This window comes from Silurus aristotelis (genome assembly GCF_946808225.1).
Source record: "Silurus aristotelis genome assembly, chromosome: 4".
Classification (NCBI taxonomy): Eukaryota; Metazoa; Chordata; class Actinopteri; order Siluriformes; family Siluridae; genus Silurus; species Silurus aristotelis.
In genome coordinates, this window is record NC_139577.1 from 26380725 (window position 1) to 26398899 (window position 18175).

Here is an 18175-nt window from a genome sequence, read left to right on the forward strand (position 1 = left end):
TTAGGAAGTAACGAAGTACAAATAATTAAGTAGATTTTTCCGGTATCAGTACTTTACTTCACATTTAATTATGTTTTACGTTTTACTTTCACTCATTGCATTTTTACACAAATATCTGTACTTTCTACTTCTTACAGTTTCAAAACAGACTCGTTACTTTAGTTTAAATATATAGTTGGAAAATGTCAATATTATTTCCTCTGGCCTTTTCAGCCAACAACAAGCCATTTGTTATTAAAAAAATATATAAATAAAGAAATATAAAAGAGGCTTGATTAAAACCTATAATGCAACACGTTTATTCACAACATCCTTTCTTTACTCAGATATGAACAAATAAATAAACTCCACCAAAAAGGTTATTATAATCAGTAAACATTTGTTTCATTGATGTGCCTCATATCAGCACCAAAATCTTCCACGATGCACAAAATTAACCCTTTGGGGTCGACAAACGCACCGGCCCGTTTTGTGGCATTTTTTCCCTTAAAACGCCACAACGAAATTAAATTACATTTTTATCGTACAGATTAATGCAATACACTATCCGAATATGTAAACGATCTTCTTTATACACTCATAATTAACATTAAAACCCCATGCTTTTGTAAAACAGAGAAAACCGACAGGGGGCGCTCTCTGCCGTCTCTGTTATATCTCTGTACAAACACATACATAAAACAACCTGAATGTCAGTGACCTCAAAGACATAATAAATATATTATTAGGAAGCTGGAAATGTCTACTTTGAAATAAACTCATTCATATTTTCTGATTCTGTAAACCGTATGAAAGTTAGAAGAGGTAGTGTTTCTCTGGTATCACCTCATTAACCGTCCGTGTGGAAACATAGCAAATGTTCCGCTTGGCGTCCTGATGATTTACTTCATTAAAAACAAAACATTTGCAAGAATATTTTGTCTTCATGCTCTATGCTGAATATGGTTTCACTTATAATTAAACATGCATTTGCATAAAGCATTAAAATTTGTCCATGCCCATGTTGATTAGAGTATTCAAAAATAATGAAAAGTATAATAAAAAAAAGGGGGGGAAATGCGATTAATCGTGAGTTAACTCGTGACCATCACACAGTTAATCGCGATTAAATATTTTAATTGACTGACAGCTCTAATATTAATATGATGAGGTCCAGTTACCAGCGTGACACTTAAAACAGGTAGTAGTAATGCGAAATTTTTACTTAAGTACTTATTTTCTTTAACTTAAGTTAAAAAAAAGTATATACTTTTACCAGAGTATTTTAAAACATGAAAATCTTTACTTCGACTTAAGTGAAGTATGTGTGCACTTTTGCCACCTCTGTATATTTACTACAGGTAGCAGAATGTAATGTGTACTATGTAGTAAGCTAGTATGCTTATTCGCACTTAGCCAACAATGGCGCTGATGACGTCAGTGTGTGTGTTATAGCAGAGCTCGAAACTGTGTGAAATGACCAGCTAAAACAACACCAAAAAGGGAAGAAATAAAGGGTAATGTCACTGAATTAATTGCTGAGGTATTACCTAACTGGTAAGCCGGATATACTGAAGGATTGATCTTCTATTACCGAGCAGTAAAATGAACCAGTCACATTTGTCTGAATGAAGACAGGAAACAAAACCATCCAGGTGAATCAAACACTGACTGCACTATGTCCAGGAACCATATAACAATCTTAATTTGAACTGTAAACAGCTAATTTAAATATTTATTAAATAAATAATTAAGACACTTTTATCCAGATGTATCCTACTTTTTTTCTGTCATTATTTAACCCTGTTTGGGTTTTACATTAAACCTAGATTCACTTTTAATCATTACAATCAGCCACATGTTGAATTCAGTTACAGATGTATTCATACTACATTTATTAGTTTTTACTTTTTTAAAAAAAATAAGTTATTACCCAAACTAGAAGAAAATCAGTAGGATCATCACGACTATCTTTGTTCCTCTTTACCTTTAAAAGTGATAATCCATAATACTATACAATCAGCATTATTGGCAGGGTAGTGTTTTAATCCCAGGATTAGTAAGAACTTGTTTTACTTCCTGTTTATGAGTCTTCTGCTTTTTAAGATGCCTTTATGCTACAGGTTCATATGGTACAATCGCTGCTTTAACTTTGAAAGAAAGCAGCAAACAAGTTTAGGTTAGTTTTCTGAGATTTCCCAATTCACCAGTAAATGAAAAGGTTTATTTTGATGTTCTGGACTTGGCATTACTAACAGCCTTAATGACTTCAGGTACATAGATATATTCCTTGATGTAATGTTTTATTTAACCATGACATGTTCTAGCAACTCTTATTGCATTAATCTTTTATTAGATATTGTAGAACAGGTAAACCCACTTGTACAGATGATGCATTGCATCGAAAGCTGAAGTAATTAAATGTGATGCCTGGTCATGCATGTTTTGTCATTCGTCTTTTTTATTTTATTATTTTTTTTTGTCCTCTAGTTCTTAGAATGTGGCAGTACAAGCTGCCTGGTTTTGCCCCACGTCTCCTTTATGAACTGCAGAAACAACAGCAGTGCAGCGTTCACTGTGATATACTTCTGCAAACACAGGGTGAGAAAGAAGGAAACTTAATCATAAAAACATCTGAAGCAGTCAGCCTTCCAAAAAAACACAGCATATTTTTGTTTACTATGTCTGTGATTTAATAAAATAATTAAACATTTAAATACATTTAATTGAATTATATGGACGGTAAATAGAAATAATAAAAATAATATTTCAATTCATTTAGTTCATGATCATGTAGGGTTTTAAACAAAGAATATTTTACGAATGGTAGCTCTTTAAAAAACTGTGTTTTAGGTTTATAAAAATGATATATTTCTTTAATAATGAAAAACAAAAAATTGGTTGAAGCTATTGGATAATTTCATGTCAATCCATGTAAGATTGTTTCTGTGCATCCTAGAATTTGTTCAATCCCTTTAAATTATTTTTGCTTGTGACCAAAAACCTGTCTTTACATTTTGGTGTATTTTGGATTTTTTTTTCTTTCCTATGTACAATATATTATTCTCTCATCAGAAAGGATTAAAACATGCTCTGGATATTATTGCAGGCCACAGAAACATTTGGCATAATGACAAATCTGGGCTGAAAACACTGCATAGGGTCTTTAAAATAGGATTTCTTAAAAGACACTGATGCTTAGATTCTCAGTTTGTGCTTAAACAACTAGCTTTGTTTCTAAATCTGATGTCTGAACAACCAAAATAATTTAATATATTGACAGAATTATACAGAATTTCTGAAATGCCTAATAGTGATATTGACTAGAAGAATTATCTTTTGTGTGTGTGAAATTTTTTTGAGGAAAGGTTATGTTAATTACAAAGACATTCCATGTTTAACTTTAACTGGCTTTACACAGATCTTTGTTTATTTTTAGGAACAGTTTCTCCATTATAAAACAACTGTAACTCATGCCCCCTTGTGGCTAATTGCTTTATTTTGCTGCATGCTTGTCTGTTTACAGAAGCATTGCTAATAATGTATATTTGTTTTATTTTCCTAGGTGTCTCTATTCCTGCTCATAGTTGTGTGTTGTCTGCACTCAGCCCAGTTTTTTGTAGAGCTTTTTCCAATGCATCTTCACTTCCCATAGGCCAGAGTAGACTAGTACAGCTGGAGGCAGTAGGGGCTCATGCTTTGATGAAGCTGGTTGGGTTCATGTACTCAGGTGAGATAGAGGGAGAGAGCTTGGATGAACAGCAGGAAGTGATCGAAATTGCCTACAGGCTAGGTTTCAGTAACTTTATGGATGGGGAAAAAAAGCAGGTGAATAGGCATCAGAATAAAACTGCAAGTTGGAGGGAGATTGGACTGCAGACTGAAGAAACCAGAACGAGAAAGAACGACGCAAGCATACAGATCCTGTCAAAGAAGCAGACCATTACTCATTCAAGCACCCAGACAGAGAGTTCTGAAGCTCACATTGCAGGCACATGTGTTGCATCAGTGTCAAAGCTGCCTATAGGCCTGACAGGTGAATTAACTGAAGTTCCTAGCGAGTTTAACAGCATTTCTCCAGACGCAGGTCTTGCCTGGCTAGATGAGTTTGCTGCTCAATCTCCACTGAACAGTAATGAAACATTGGTTAGAGTGCACACCAAAAGTCAGCAAAATCAAAAGGCAAAGAAAAGAGCAAAAAAGTTTAAGAAGGTAAGCAAATTGACAATCAGAGTTAAGAACTATTTAAGGTTTGCTATAGTAAAACTACAGTCAGATTGTTGGTGCAAGCAAAAGTAAGTTGGAGGAAATATTCTTTATTAACTTTGTGTTTGTTTAACAGAAAGACACACAGATTTCGTTAAAGATAAAACTGAAAAGGCAGAGCAGTGGGGCATTGTGGGAAACTGTGAGCGTCCAAAAGGAGAGTACAGCTGAAGGGTCAAAAACCTGCGGATCATCTGATGACCCTCCAATGACGCACAGTCTTGCTGAGGTAACAGCTCTTTTACAGTGTGGATCAGTGTTGTGTCCAGAGTTTCTGTGCAGTCTTGTTGTATATCTAGTTCTCTTTCTTAACATTTGATTTTATCTTGTTTTTCCTGGATTCTTTGTTGACGCTGCTCTCACACAGACCCATAAGAGATCTGGGGAAGTCCAACTGAGCCTCTTGCCCTCATTGGCTTGTCAAAATCTTGCAACTGTCACGCTCACACCTCCCTCAGAATTGACCATATCTCTTCCTGCCACACCAACCAGAACATCTTCTGAGCTCTATTGTCACAATGCTCTATTACCGGTTTTGTCCCAGCAGGCAGAGTCAGACAAACATGCTGCAAAGCTATTAGAGATGGTCACAGTGGGTTTAAACATCTTGCCTTCGGTCACAGTGGAGGGAAACAGCAGCACAAATGAGCATCTGGATCGAAATCTGGAGAAGAGTGCAGCTCTATCTAATTCATCAGATTCATACATTTGTTTGCTTGACCATAATCTAGCAATTGGGGCATTTGAGACATCAAGCACATCTGAACAAAGAGAAACAGGTACAAGCACGGCATCATTTAAAAATTGTTAATCTAATTTTAAAACCCATTGAGAAAAAGAAAACATGAGGATGAAAAATGTGTAGTGGTGAATATAAATTATGTGTATTATAGAAGACAAGACCAATATATTAGGAACACCTGCTATAGTCTACCCAGTCCCTGAAAGCACACAGATCAGGCATAACATTATAACATTCAGACATTAAAGTGAATAACACTGATTATCTCCTCATCATGGCACCTGTTAGTGGGAGTGATACATTAGGCAGCAAGTGAACATTTTGTCCTCAAAGTTGACGTGTTAGAAGCAGGAAAAATGAGCAAACGTAAGGATTTGAGCGATTTTGACGAGGGCCAGTTTGTGATGGCTAGACGACTGGGTCAGAGCATCTCCAAAACTTCAGCTCTTGTGGGTCTGCAGTGGTCAGTATCTTTTAAAAGTGCTCCAAGAACAGTGGTGAACAGGCAGCTGAGGTTCATGGGCAGCCGAGGCTCATTGACACACCTGGGGAGTGAAGGCTGGTCCATGTGGTCCAATCCAACAGACGTGCTCCTGTAGCTCAAACTGCTAACCAAGTTAATGCTGTTCATGCTCGACAGCTCATGACTGTTTTGGCAGCAAACGGCACTAACGCAATATTAGACAGATGGTCATAATGTTATGCCTGATCGTGGTGTATCTGTCCTGTAGTGGTAAACCTGTTAAGGGTCCTGAGATAGTAGGATTCTCCAATAAACTGACCATTACAGAAATACTGCAATAAAGTAAAGAATCAACAACATTTATGTGAATGATACATTTATGGCTAAAAGTTTGTGAACACAAGACCATGTAAGCTTGATAGAAATCCCATTCTATTCTCCATACGTTATTATAATTAATCTCCACTCCTTTGGTAAGGCCAAAAAAGTATTAGTGATATCAGGCGCTGATGCTGTGTGAAAAGTCCTTTTGTGCAGCCAGCATTCCAATTCATCGCAAAGGTGGAGATCAGGGCTCTGTTTGACATAATTGTGGTCATACTTTTAACGTTCTTCGAGGTGTAGATTTTATTTACACTTAACAGTAACACTGCTATTGGTGTGTGAGATTTTTATCTTGTCTTGAGACCCTAATATGCCTGTCTTAACGCGTAACTATGACTATGCTTGCTGTTGTAGGGTCTGAGGACCAATCGAACTCCAGAAAATGGAATCTAAAAAATGTGTCATCAGTGGCAAGTGATCAAACATCATTTTCCTGGACCTCTCCATGCATTACTCAAAAGAGAAATACTGATTCATCATTTACTCCCCCATGCCCCATGACAGACATCCTGCCATCCAAGCTTACTTTTGATATCGAAGATCTTGAACATCGAGACATAGTTGAGTTGAAGACTGTTTTAAATAACTCATTTTGGGGTGCAGATAATTATGCACAGTCAGAAAAGCAGATTGTGATTGACACTAATGAAAACTGTACTGCCCAAACTCACATCTCAGGAAATGATATAAGTAATGCAGCGGAGGATCTACCCGCATCACTAGATAAACAGTGTCCAGAGATGCTTCATCTAACAGATCAGATGTCAAAAGCTATTGATTCTGATAACTGGGAAGATTTCTGTGAGATGAGACTCCCAAGATGTCTTTCACCTCTTCCTCCAGAAGTAGGCAAAACAACTGGTATTTTTACCCAAGATCCCTTTCAACCACTGGAATTTTCTTCATGCCTTTCCGCATCACATGGCAACCTCCAGCCCGCAAAAAGATACACGTCTACTCCAATTGAACCACAAGCACTTCCCGGCAAAACTAACCCACAATATCCATCATGTACTTCTCCACATCAAGATGAGTTAAATTGTTTAGTGGTGGGGCAGAACTCATGCCCTTTAAAATCAAATAGAGGTCACAATGGAGTGGCCACTCACAGAGCATCAGAAGAGAAAATGACAAAAATGACTGACTTTGAGAATGATCCAAAGCATGCTCTTGAAACTGTTAATGAACCGTATAGAAAAAAAGCAAAGATGGCTGGTTATCCAGATGGAGTTAATACACAAACAGTGAAGGTAATAAATCCCTGTAGTGTAAAGATAAAAAATGTAAGACACATCGCTAACATACAGGACATTAGTAACTCTGTATCCCCAGAGAAAATAGATTGCCTGAAGTCTGCCAAGACAAAGAATACAGTGTCAAACGATCTGAAATCTCAGGAGAAACTGTCCGTCTGCAAGAAAAGTCAGCCTATCAAGTGTAAAGATCAAGAGGCATGCAGAAAAAAGGTCCAGGATATAACACAACCTGCCTTGTTGGTGACAAAATGTGGACGTGGGGACATGAGGCCCCGTCAGGAAAGGAAATGCAATAAAGACCTGATGAAAGACTTAAGCACAAGTGTAATGCACAGTTCATCTGCAGTTGCTCCGTCGTCTTCTTGGCATGATGACTTACAGTTACCACAAATGAGCTTGGCGTGTGCACCAAGCCAGGGGAGTGAAAGGGCTTCTAAAGTGCATCGTCCTTCTTTAGACCTTGCGCCAACCATAACTACAGTAAACGATTTCATCAGTAAGTGTGAACTAAATAAAGTAGCAGAGCCAGAAATGAAAAATCCCTTTGTAGAGCCTGAGAAAGTCATTCCAGATGTGAACCTAAAAAGAGAAGATGAAAAACAATGCAAAACGCATACTTTTTGTGATCAAACTATTTTCAGTGTTTTCCCCACCATCACTGAGCATTTCATACCTGTTTATCATAAACCAATATCAATTTTGCAGACAAATGCTGAAACAAACAAAACTAGCCTTCCCAGTAAAAAGCTCAGGGAACCTTTAGAGCCTGCTGAAATGAGTCCAAATTTAATGAACAAAAATAGACAGGAAAATAAAGATAAGACTGAAGAGATGGAGATAGAGAAAGGTCTACCAGGGCCTGATAAACCTGCTCTAGACACTGACAAAAAAGTGGATTCAACAAACAGAGTTGAGATTGAACATGTTGATGGTTCATCCATAAATGTAAATGGATGTTTGGTGAATGGAAAAGTTGCGGGAGAAAGTGAGATTAGTGCAAATACCAGTTTATCTTTTCATGATCTGAATGCTGCTTCTCATTTCTGTACAGTTCCTTCAGCTAGGGATGTTAACAATTTTCATTTTCAGCTGGAAAATAACTTGCAGCTTGAATCAAATACGTTATTTCATCCTTTTAGGTCGGAAAACGTGATAGGAGAAGCAAAAACAGATGAACAAATTACAGAATGTAATGATCTTCAGAAAGTGCCAATTTTTATCCAGACAACAGAAGTGAACTTGATCAAGACCAAAGGGTTGCATCTTGGGGAAACTAGGAGCATTAAAATCGGTAAAGATTTGGAGAAGGAGAAAGAGAGCACATATCATGTAGATATCAGTGGAATGAATGAAAATGAAGCTGGAATACGTGATATTGAGGTGGAGGTGTTGGATGAAGGTGCTCAGATTGATGCTGGTCATGGTTATGAAGTGGTTTCTGACGAGGGAAACATTGATGATGATGTCGAGGAAAGCGAAAACTCTGTCGATATGGATAATGATGGTGAAGCGCTTGCTCGTGAGGAAGAATTCAACGGACAGCATGAAGGTAATGTTGAGTTTTTTTTATTTTATTACATTATACAAAAGTTCAAAATGTTGTATTTCTTATAAAATCTCTAGTAAGCTGTCTGGGTGTTGTGAGTTTGTATTACAATTTAATGGCAGTTTGTAGTCTATGCCTTAAAAGCCTCTGTTTTTGACCACGAATCTGGCATTATTCAACTATTCAATTATAATTGTATTAATACATTTCATTATTTAACATAAAACTCGATGAAAACAATGCCCTATAAGTTTTTTGGTCTATCGTGCTATCCGTGAATGACCGGGAAAGTCAGAGAAACTAATTAGTTATGTGGCAAATGCAATTCCGCGATAAACCGGGGGCAAAAGATTTTAACCGTGGTAAAGCGGGGGATTACATTATTATTATTTTATTAATTTATTAATTGATTGATCGATCAATCAATCTATCAATCAATCAATCAATCTCTCTCTCTCTCTCTCTCTCTCTCTCTCTCTCTTCCTCTCTCTCTCTCTCTCTTCCTCTCTCTCTCTCTCTCTCTCTCTCTCTCTATTAGAAATGCTCATTATTTTCACAAGTTTTCTGAGAGGTGATGTTTATTCAGCACTAAAGTCTCTAGTGCCAGCACTAAATAAGTCTAATATAATATATATACTTATTAAAATAAGTTTAATATTGCTAAGGTCTTTTTTCACAATAAAGAGATGTTAAGGGATTGATTATCTATAGGTGCTATAATGTAAATGATAATAGAACTAACTTTCTGTTATGTATCTATGTATGTATGTATGTATGTATGTATGTATGTATGTATGTGTTTAAAAATTCTAAAGTATAGAGTACACACATCACACTAACATGTCATGGACTTTTTTTTTATAACAGAGAACTAGGATTGACATTACGATGTTGGATTACCATTACGAGCATGTACAATATGAGTTGCATTTTCTAGCACTTACCAAGTTAGTTTCTATTTTCAGTGCTGTGAAACAGACATACTCCTTTATTTTGGGCTGTTCCAGGATGTTGTGTGCCTTTTGTAATATAACTGATTTTGTGGAATGTCTAGTGAAATTTAACACAAAGGAATTAGGTGAATGAGACAAGGTGAAAGGAATGTGTGTGTGCACGTGTTATTTTTTTATTTTTAAAGAATGCCTTATATTCTGTCTAGATAAGGAAAATAAATTGCTTCCTGTTTTGACAAAGCCTTTGTTCGACACTCCTGGCTTTCATCCTGCAGCATGTACATGGTCTGTTCACAATGTTCTGGTTTTTGAACAGGCTCATGTAAAGAAAACATTATAAAAAAAAAAAAATTTTATGTAAATGAAGAGACATTTCATTCAGAGAATATTACCTAATGCATAGTGTTAATGGCATAGCATTACATAGATTCATATATTTGTACACACTCATATGGGTTTCTTTCTTGCATTTCTGTAGGTTTTCTGACTGTCTTAGTCTAAAAGGTCAATGTTTTTTACGTCTTTTATACACACTTGCAAAACTAAACTTTCATTTAATTGCTTAGGTTATTTCAAATTAAAAACTGTATTATTATTAATTTTTTTACTTATTGTATTTTGACTTCAGAAGTTGTTGATACTGATGCACCCTCTAATCAATGTGGTGAGGAGCCTGATCTCAGCAGCTCTTCAGTCGTGATTCTGCTGGATGTGAACACAGAGTCAGCAGATGACTGCAGCAGTGCTGAAGAGGAGCTTGTTGTGGATGACATCTCTGACTCTCCAGTTCAGTCTTCTCCTTTAGTTATTACTCCGTGTTACCCTATTCTGGAGGAGGAGGATGTGTTAGAAGAAGAAGTAGTAGTAAAAAGTAAGAAGGAAGAAGAGGAGGAAGAGGAAGAAGAGGTTGATGTGACAGGAGAGGAATCAAATTAAACTTTTCACACTCTTTCTAGACTTTGGAAGCATCAAAACATTTCCCCAAGTGAGCAACTCATGTAACAAAGAAGTCTTGTCAATTTCTGTTTATATTTTCAGGTATTGTATTATTATTAGAATTATGTAATGTATGTACTGTACACGTAAAAACGGTATGTATATTTAACAGGTAGAAGTTGGATATATATAAGTGTATGTATAAATAAGTAAATAAATAAAAATTCCTGGAGACCTTGCATGACATTGGGTCACATCAGTTCTAAATCATTAAAAAAATAACCATTATTATAATAATTACTGTAGGATTTGTCATGTAAGCATATCTGTATTGGTCTTTACATAACCAAAAAAGGCATTTGTTACAAAATGTACAATTACAACACCAGCGCTACACCATATACGACACACTATTTGGCCAAATGTATGTAAACAATCTACATAATTACAGAGTTCAAGAGTTTCAGCCATCCTAACAGGTGGATGAAAATCAAGCACATATGTAGCAAAGTAATCTCCATAGACAAACGTTGGAAATATAATTACCTTATGACTTTTATTCTGCTAGATCTGCCTATAGTCAAGTGTAAGAGCTATTATTAGTATAGTAATTAAGTAAAATCATCTAGAAGCAATAACAACTTAATCATTTATAGCTGAGTGCATACATAATCATTAGAGTTAGGGGATTCTCTAAATAAAAATAAAAAAAAATCACCTTTCATTAACTGACCTGGCAGTCCCATGGATAAATCTGGGGTTTCTGGATTCAGAAGAATGCTACAAACCAGAATTCACTGTGCCAACAATAAATTTTTGCACGAAGGAGTAATAATTGCATGGGTCTGTTATGATAGGGCTAAGTCTCTTACTTTCGGTGAAGGATAATTTTATGCATCTGTGATCAATTACAGACTGCCACAACCCAGATTCCACTCAAAGATATATGTCAGAATGAGCTCATAACCAAAATGGCTTAAATATCATATAGTTAGTTATGTATTTTGTACTAGAAATTCAGGTGAATAACCTCCAGCCTTTTATAGTAGCGTGACTCTGATTACGATTTGAACAATACTATCACCCGACCATTAGGGTGACGCCTGTAACAATACAAAGCATAGATGTGAGCGTGATTGCAATTTACAGACATCCAGAAAGGCAATAGTATCACCCGGCCATTTGGGCCATTACTAAATTCTTACACTTAATTTGCATTTAAAGCTAAATCCCATTTACATAACAAGTGGGAAGAACAGTATAAATGTATGAGCAGGAATTGTCCTGTATTGTTTTTGACTCTGATCAACCCAAAGTCGAAGTAGTAGTAGAAGTGATGTATTTTGTCACTGCAACGCTGTAATAATATTTTTACTTCATTAAGATCTTTTTTGTCCTAAATTTTTCATATACATCGAAATACATTTTAAAAGATGTGTAGGATTCCAAATTTTTTGCCAACTCTTGTTTGGCTCTTTCCCATTCATTTACATGTATGGTATTTGACACACACCCTTATCCAGAACAACTTACAACTAAGCAGTTGAGTGTTGAGGGCCTTGCTCAAGGGCCCAGCAGTGGCAGCTTGGTGGTTCTGGCATTTGAACGTGTGATGGTTAAGGCATATAATGCCTTAACCATCAAGATATGGCCCTACTATTCCAGCACAAACCAAGGTTCATACAGACATGATTAGATGAGGGTGGTGCAAAGGAACTCAGATGGCCAGCACAGACCCCTAACATGAACCCCCATGATCTATTGGAACTGGAAAAATTTAACCATAAATTGACCTATTTGAACTCATACAACATATGGTTTGGACATGTTCAGAGGAGGGACATGGGGTATATCGGTAAAAGAATGCTGAGGATGGAGCCCCCAGGAAGAAGGAAAAGAGGAAGACCAAAGAGGAGGTTTATGGATGTGGTGAGGGAAGACATGCAGGTAGTTGGGCTGAAAGAGGCAGATGTAGAGGACAGGGGGGAACGGAGACGGATGATCTGCTGTGGCGACCCCCAATGGGAGAAGCCGAAAGAAGAAGAAGAACTCAACATAAGTGTCAGACCTCACAAATATTCTTGTTACTGAATGGGCACAAATCCTTTCACTCCAAAATCTTAGAAAGCCTTGCTAGAAGAGTGGACACTGTAATACCACATATGGGGCCCAACTTCATATTAATGACCATGATGTTCATATTTTTGGCCAAATAGTTTACATATTGTCTTACAAATCATACTTCCCCCATGCACCTAATGTATGAAGCGTAGTAAAAAAACAGCTCTGAAGACTTGCGGTGGCCCCTGTCGGCACTGCGCAAGCGCACGATCTTACGCATGCGCAGCCTGCCTTGGTCAGATAGGACGCGATCAGGGAGCGACAGACCCCACGTGTTCTTGTGCCTCTCTCCTTTGACTGAAGGTTAAACTTTGCTGTTGCTTTGGTTGGTTTAACCGAAGCCCGGTAGAGGTTAGGAAACGGGCTGAAAAGCAAAGATGGACCCGATGAAAGCTCAGCAACTGGCGGCCGAACTCGAGGTGGAAATGATGGCAGACATGTACAACCGGTAATTTGCTACCATGCTAATGGAATCGTTGCATAAAAGTCCTTCATGCTGTCACTGGTTTCACGTTAAAAACGAAACGTCTACGTCTTATTTAATGATTATTTCTGTAAAAGCGAGAAATATCTCAGAGAATTTATTGGGGTATAATGGAAAAAGGTTATGAAGATCCTAGCTAGAAAATGTCTCTGCTGGAACACATGACATTTATTACTAATTCATAGAAAGTGCCATTCTGTAGCTTTATGTTCTCCAAAAACCCTGTTCTGTGCAGGATGTTGGATAAACACAATGGCCTTTTAATAAACCATTATATATCTTAAACAGGGTTTAGTTGCCATTTCTAAGTGTAACACACAACAGTAGTTTGGTACACATTACTACATGTAATGCAATTGCACGAAAATTACACTAAATACATAAAATCTATTTATGAATGTTACTTTTTAATGTTTACTAAAAAAAAATGTCACATCAGTAATGCAACAACTCAACTTTCAGAATGTTCAAGGTTACTTAAGCAGCCGGACCCCCATATACACTGTATACTGAATACCTACACCAGGAGTGATGTACTTTAATCCCGGAATGCCAACAGTGCTTATATACACTTGATCATTCTGTCTCATTTAACATGTAACACTTCTTATTCTTTTGGCTTCTCCCATTAGGGGTCGTCGCAGCGGATCATCCGTCTCCATACCCCCCTGTCCTCGACATCTACCTCTTTTAAACAAACTACCTGCATGTCTTCCATCACCACATCCATAAACCTCCTCCTTGGCCTTCCTCTTTTCCTCCTTCCTGGTGGCTCCATCCTCAGCATTCTTCTACCGATATACCCCATGTCCCTCCTCTGCACATGTCCAAACCGTCTTAATCTCGCCTCACTCACCTTGTCTCCAAAACGTCCTACATGCGCGATCCATTTATCAAACTTGTTTCTATCTAATATTTCTTTCAGAACTGCAAAATACAAGGTGATTTTTTTTTTCTGCACTATTTGATCTGAACACAGTCATCGTGTAAATTTGATGTTCTGTAAATTTTCTGACATTTTATACATTAATTCAACTTGCAGAGTGCTTCAAAATATTAATCAATAAATCCTATAATCGTACTACTTTACCAGATCAGGGGTTAAATGGACAATCAGTCTAAAAACCAGGTTGGGCAACTTGGATAACAAAATGCTAACCCGAGTGTCTGGTGAAGAAATCATTCACCTACATTTTTATCTTGCTCAGGGTTGTGGACCCTGTTTTCAAGAATACTGGGAATTTCCCAGTACACCAATCCATCAATAGGTGCGTTTACATGGAGCATTGTAATCGGTTTAAAAAGTCCAATCTGAATGACAATGCTTCATATTAACTTCTCAATCGGAATAAAAATGCCCAAACCAAATTAGATTGTAATCGGGTTAAACCTTTCTCCCAAAAATGTAAAAAGTATACGTGTAAACACCATATCGGATTAGATAACGTCTTATGTAAACAGTCCACCAAATCTTTTAATCGGAATGACAAAAAAGTGTACATGAAACGTGGCTAATGTCTAACTATAGAGACCAAGCTTCTCAAACTACTGTCAGCCAATCAGAAAAGACGATAGGAATTTTGCCCAGGGTTCCAAAAGGCTAGAAACGGCCCTGTTTACAGAGCTGACGGCGTGTATGGAAATGTGTGTGGCAAAGCGAAGGTTGCCAGGTAAAGGCCCACCAATCCCCGAGTGTGTGCGGGTTACGCATTGGCGTTAAAGAACGATGTGCGTTATTGCGAGTGTGTGTGTGTGTCCCGGCGTGAGTATGAGGAAAGCAGCGGAGCAAAAGTGAATAAAAAGTTAAAGAAAGCTTTGTCTGTTGAACCATCACCTGTCGTCTTTTTCTTCCAACCAGGAGATCTGCTGAAGATTTTGTCATATTGCCAGCAACTTTTAATTTAGCAAATGTTGCACAGTTCCTCTCTCTGCTCAGTGTTGATGATCTTAAAAATATCGCCATATAACAGAGGAAGCAGTTTCTGGCTACCAGTTCAGTGTCGATCCGGTATTGTGATTTGTAGTGAGAGTAGGGAGCAGGTTGAGGAGAGCCTGGAGAGGTGGAGATATGCACTGGAGAGAAGGGGAATGAAAGTCAGTAGGAGTAAGACAGAGTACATGTGTGTGAATGAGAGTGAGGGCAGTGCAGTGGTGCGGTTGCAGAGAGAAAAGGTGGAGAAGGTGGAGGAGTTCAGGTACCTGGGGTCAACAGTGTGACCTGAGATGTTGTATGGTTTAGAGACAGTGGCATTGAGTAAAAGACACGAGGTGGAGCTGGAGGTAGCAGAGCTGAAGAATTAGAGTTTTTTTATGGGCGTGACGAGGATGGACAAGATTAGAAATGAGTTTATCAGAGAAACAGTGCATGTAGAACGTTTTTGAGGTGAGGGAGGTGAGATTGAGATGATTTGGACATGTGCAGAGGAGGGACATGGCGTATATTGGTAGGAGAATGCCGAGGATGGAGCCACCAGGAAGGAGGAAAAAAGGAAGACCAAGGAGGAGGTTTATGGATATGGTGAGGGAAGACATGCAGGTTTAAAAGAGGCAGATGTAGAGAACAGAGTGGTATGGAGATAATTAATCCGCCGTGGTGACCCCTAATTGGAGCAGCCGGAAGAAGAAGAAAGTTCAGTGTCGATCTGCTCGACATCCATCTTCAACTGGTCACGTGACCACACTCCACACGTCCACTGCCTAAACTGAGACTATCTGGTCTTTTTTTGTTTTGTTAGCGGTGCTGAAACTGTTCTCAGAAAGTGTGTCCACACATGCACTTACTTATTTCATTAAAGCACAACATTTGCCGTCATCTAATCGCACAAGCAGACACCGCGATTGCGATACGATTAATCGTGCAGCACAAGTTTAGAAGCCTATTAGCTGGTTTATCTAGTTACTACAATGCAGATGTCTTATGCTATAAATTATTACATAATCGAATACAACCCAAAGAAATTTGTGTCAAATCTATTGTGATTATTTCCAATGTTAAAAGTGCTCGACAGATTATTAGGCTACATCAATAAAGTCCCTCATAACAAACATTTTATTGAGAATTTTATAACAGAGATATACTTATATAAATATATCATTTATTTCTAACAAATATTTGTGCCAATTGTTTTCCGCCTGGTCTTCAAATGTTTGTGCTTTTATGACAAAAATAATTTACAACATATGTGGTATTCTATTTGCTTTTATTTTCTGTTAAGGTAATTGATGGAGAAAAGTTAAAATTTTTATTATTATTATTATTTTTTAAAGAAGTCGTCTGTCACATGTCTGAGAAGTTCATTACAATGAAATGCTTTTCACATTTTCTAATGGTTTGGAAATCTAGGGTCAGAGCACAGAGTTGATACGTTGTTCTTTTGAGCAGAGAGGGATAAAGGTCCAGTGGCTACGGATAACCTTGTAGGCAGTAGCTCAGAGGCTTTCAGCACTGCTATAAAAGTATTGTTTTCTTTGATATTGAGCTTTCATACACTACACACAGTGTGCGATTCATACTGCTTCTTATTAATCGTTTTTTTTTTTTGTTGTTGTTGGTATCTAGCAGACCTTTGGTTTTGGTTGCTGGGATACCGGTGTTTGTACAGTAATAACATCATTATTCATGCTGTCCTGGATAAATGTTTATTTAGCTTTGCAACGCAGGTGTCTTTGAGATATCAGATGATGGCAGGGCTTTAAAGAGTTGATTCTTGAGTGAGCAAAAAACGCTTTAATTTAAATACTTATTTGACATAAAATGCTGAAAAAGCAGGTTTCAATGGCATCCCAGACACTCAGAGACAGGATTCTTTTTCTCTGTCTACATGAAATGACTATTAGTGTTTAGCATTTTAAACCTTTAAAGAAATTGTGTTAGTATGTTTTGTGTAAATTCTGCAAATATTTCTTTCCTCCTGCAGAATGACTAACGCATGCCACAAGAAGTGTGTTCCTCCTCACTACAAGGAAGCAGAACTGTCCAAAGGCGAGGCAGTGTGTTTGGATCGCTGTGTGGCCAAGTACCTTGACTTGCACGAGAGACTGGGTCGAAAACTAACTGAGCTCTCCGTACAGGACGAGGAGATGATGAGGAATGCAGCCACTGGCACAGGCTAGAGCTACAAGGACTCTCAAAGAGCAACACAGTGCGGCCTGGGCTGGACCGGAAAGAGGACAGGAAATGCACCGACTTATTACAGACATCAGAATGAAGCGGTGCTTGAGTACAGTAATGTGTGTGTGAGAAGACACTTCAGTCGTCTTCAGTTAAATCTCTCTCTGTCTCTCTCTCTCAGAGTGTGAAGTTGTGATTGGAATAATAAAATGACCCAGATTTGATTTGCCCGCAGGTTGCTTGTCAAATTGCAGAATTATTGTTGGATTCGGTAATCAATAGTGTAACAAGATAAAGTTGTTTCTCCATTTGTGTTTTGTCTTAAAACCAGGACCAGGTTGTGCATGATGAACTTTACATTTCTTTGGGTTCTTCAGTTGATATTCACCTGTGGGGATCTTTTTTTTTTTTTTGTCTTTTTATATTTTGTTAACACTTTGTACTGACCCTGTACAAAACACATGCAATTATGTTTTATTGTTTATTTTGGAAGAAGACTTACATTTGCTGCATAATTTAATTAAATCTCTTATGCATCTTTCAGTGTCTATTACATTTTTATTTTGAAATAAAAACATTTTAATCGTGTAATTTTACATGTAATCTTTTTTTATTTTATTTGATAATTGATTTCTTAGAATTTTTATAGGACATAAATACCTAAAGTGTAAAACATTTAATATTCCTATCACAATAGGTTTTAAAGTTTACACACAGAATTTTGCATGTCAGAAGAGATGGAATTATAGATTGCATTATTGCCCTGTAATAATAATATATTTTTTTTTTTAATTGAGTAAAATCTTAGGATTTTGCAGCTCATCATTTGTTGAGCAGAAGCACAAATGATATTACTGTAGCAATTAACAGGTTGTACTGAGATTTTATAACAGCTGGTTATTAAAGACAAGAGGCATGTTGGGTCTGGAGCACA

At 37.4% G+C, this 18175-nt stretch overlaps 2 protein-coding genes and 1 long non-coding RNA gene across 6 annotated transcripts in view; 2 read left to right on the plus strand and 1 right to left on the minus strand.

Moving 5' to 3' along the window:
- LOC310724490 overlaps positions 1–18175 on the minus strand; it is a 67975-nt gene that overhangs the window by 29415 nt on the left and 20385 nt on the right. The gene's annotated exons all lie outside the window — the stretch shown is intronic.
- Positions 1379–10745, plus strand: LOC310725041 (uncharacterized protein). 4 transcript variants are annotated; one of them, XM_083539632.1, is made up of 8 exons: positions 1379–1496; positions 1581–1634; positions 2470–2580; positions 3545–4191; positions 4322–4474; positions 4613–5024; positions 6189–8639; positions 10218–10691. In XM_083539632.1, the coding sequence occupies exons 3-8, from the start codon at positions 2478–2480 to the stop codon at positions 10523–10525; spliced, it is 4074 nt and encodes a 1357-aa protein (XP_083395758.1). In that variant the 5' UTR covers positions 1379–1496; positions 1581–1634; positions 2470–2477; the 3' UTR covers positions 10526–10691. The 4 variants fall into 4 exon arrangements, with proteins under 4 accessions (XP_083395758.1, XP_083395757.1, XP_083395756.1 ...); XM_083539631.1 differs by having other exon boundaries at positions 1379–1634; positions 10218–10745; XM_083539630.1 differs by lacking the exons at positions 1379–1496; positions 1581–1634 and adding an exon at positions 2149–2252 and having other exon boundaries at positions 10221–10691.
- Positions 12861–17832, plus strand: timm10 (translocase of inner mitochondrial membrane 10 homolog (yeast)). The gene is made up of 2 exons (XM_083539361.1): positions 12861–13094; positions 17048–17832. Exons 1-2 carry the CDS (start codon positions 13024–13026, stop codon positions 17241–17243), a joined length of 267 nt encoding a protein of 88 aa, XP_083395487.1. The 5' UTR covers positions 12861–13023; the 3' UTR covers positions 17244–17832.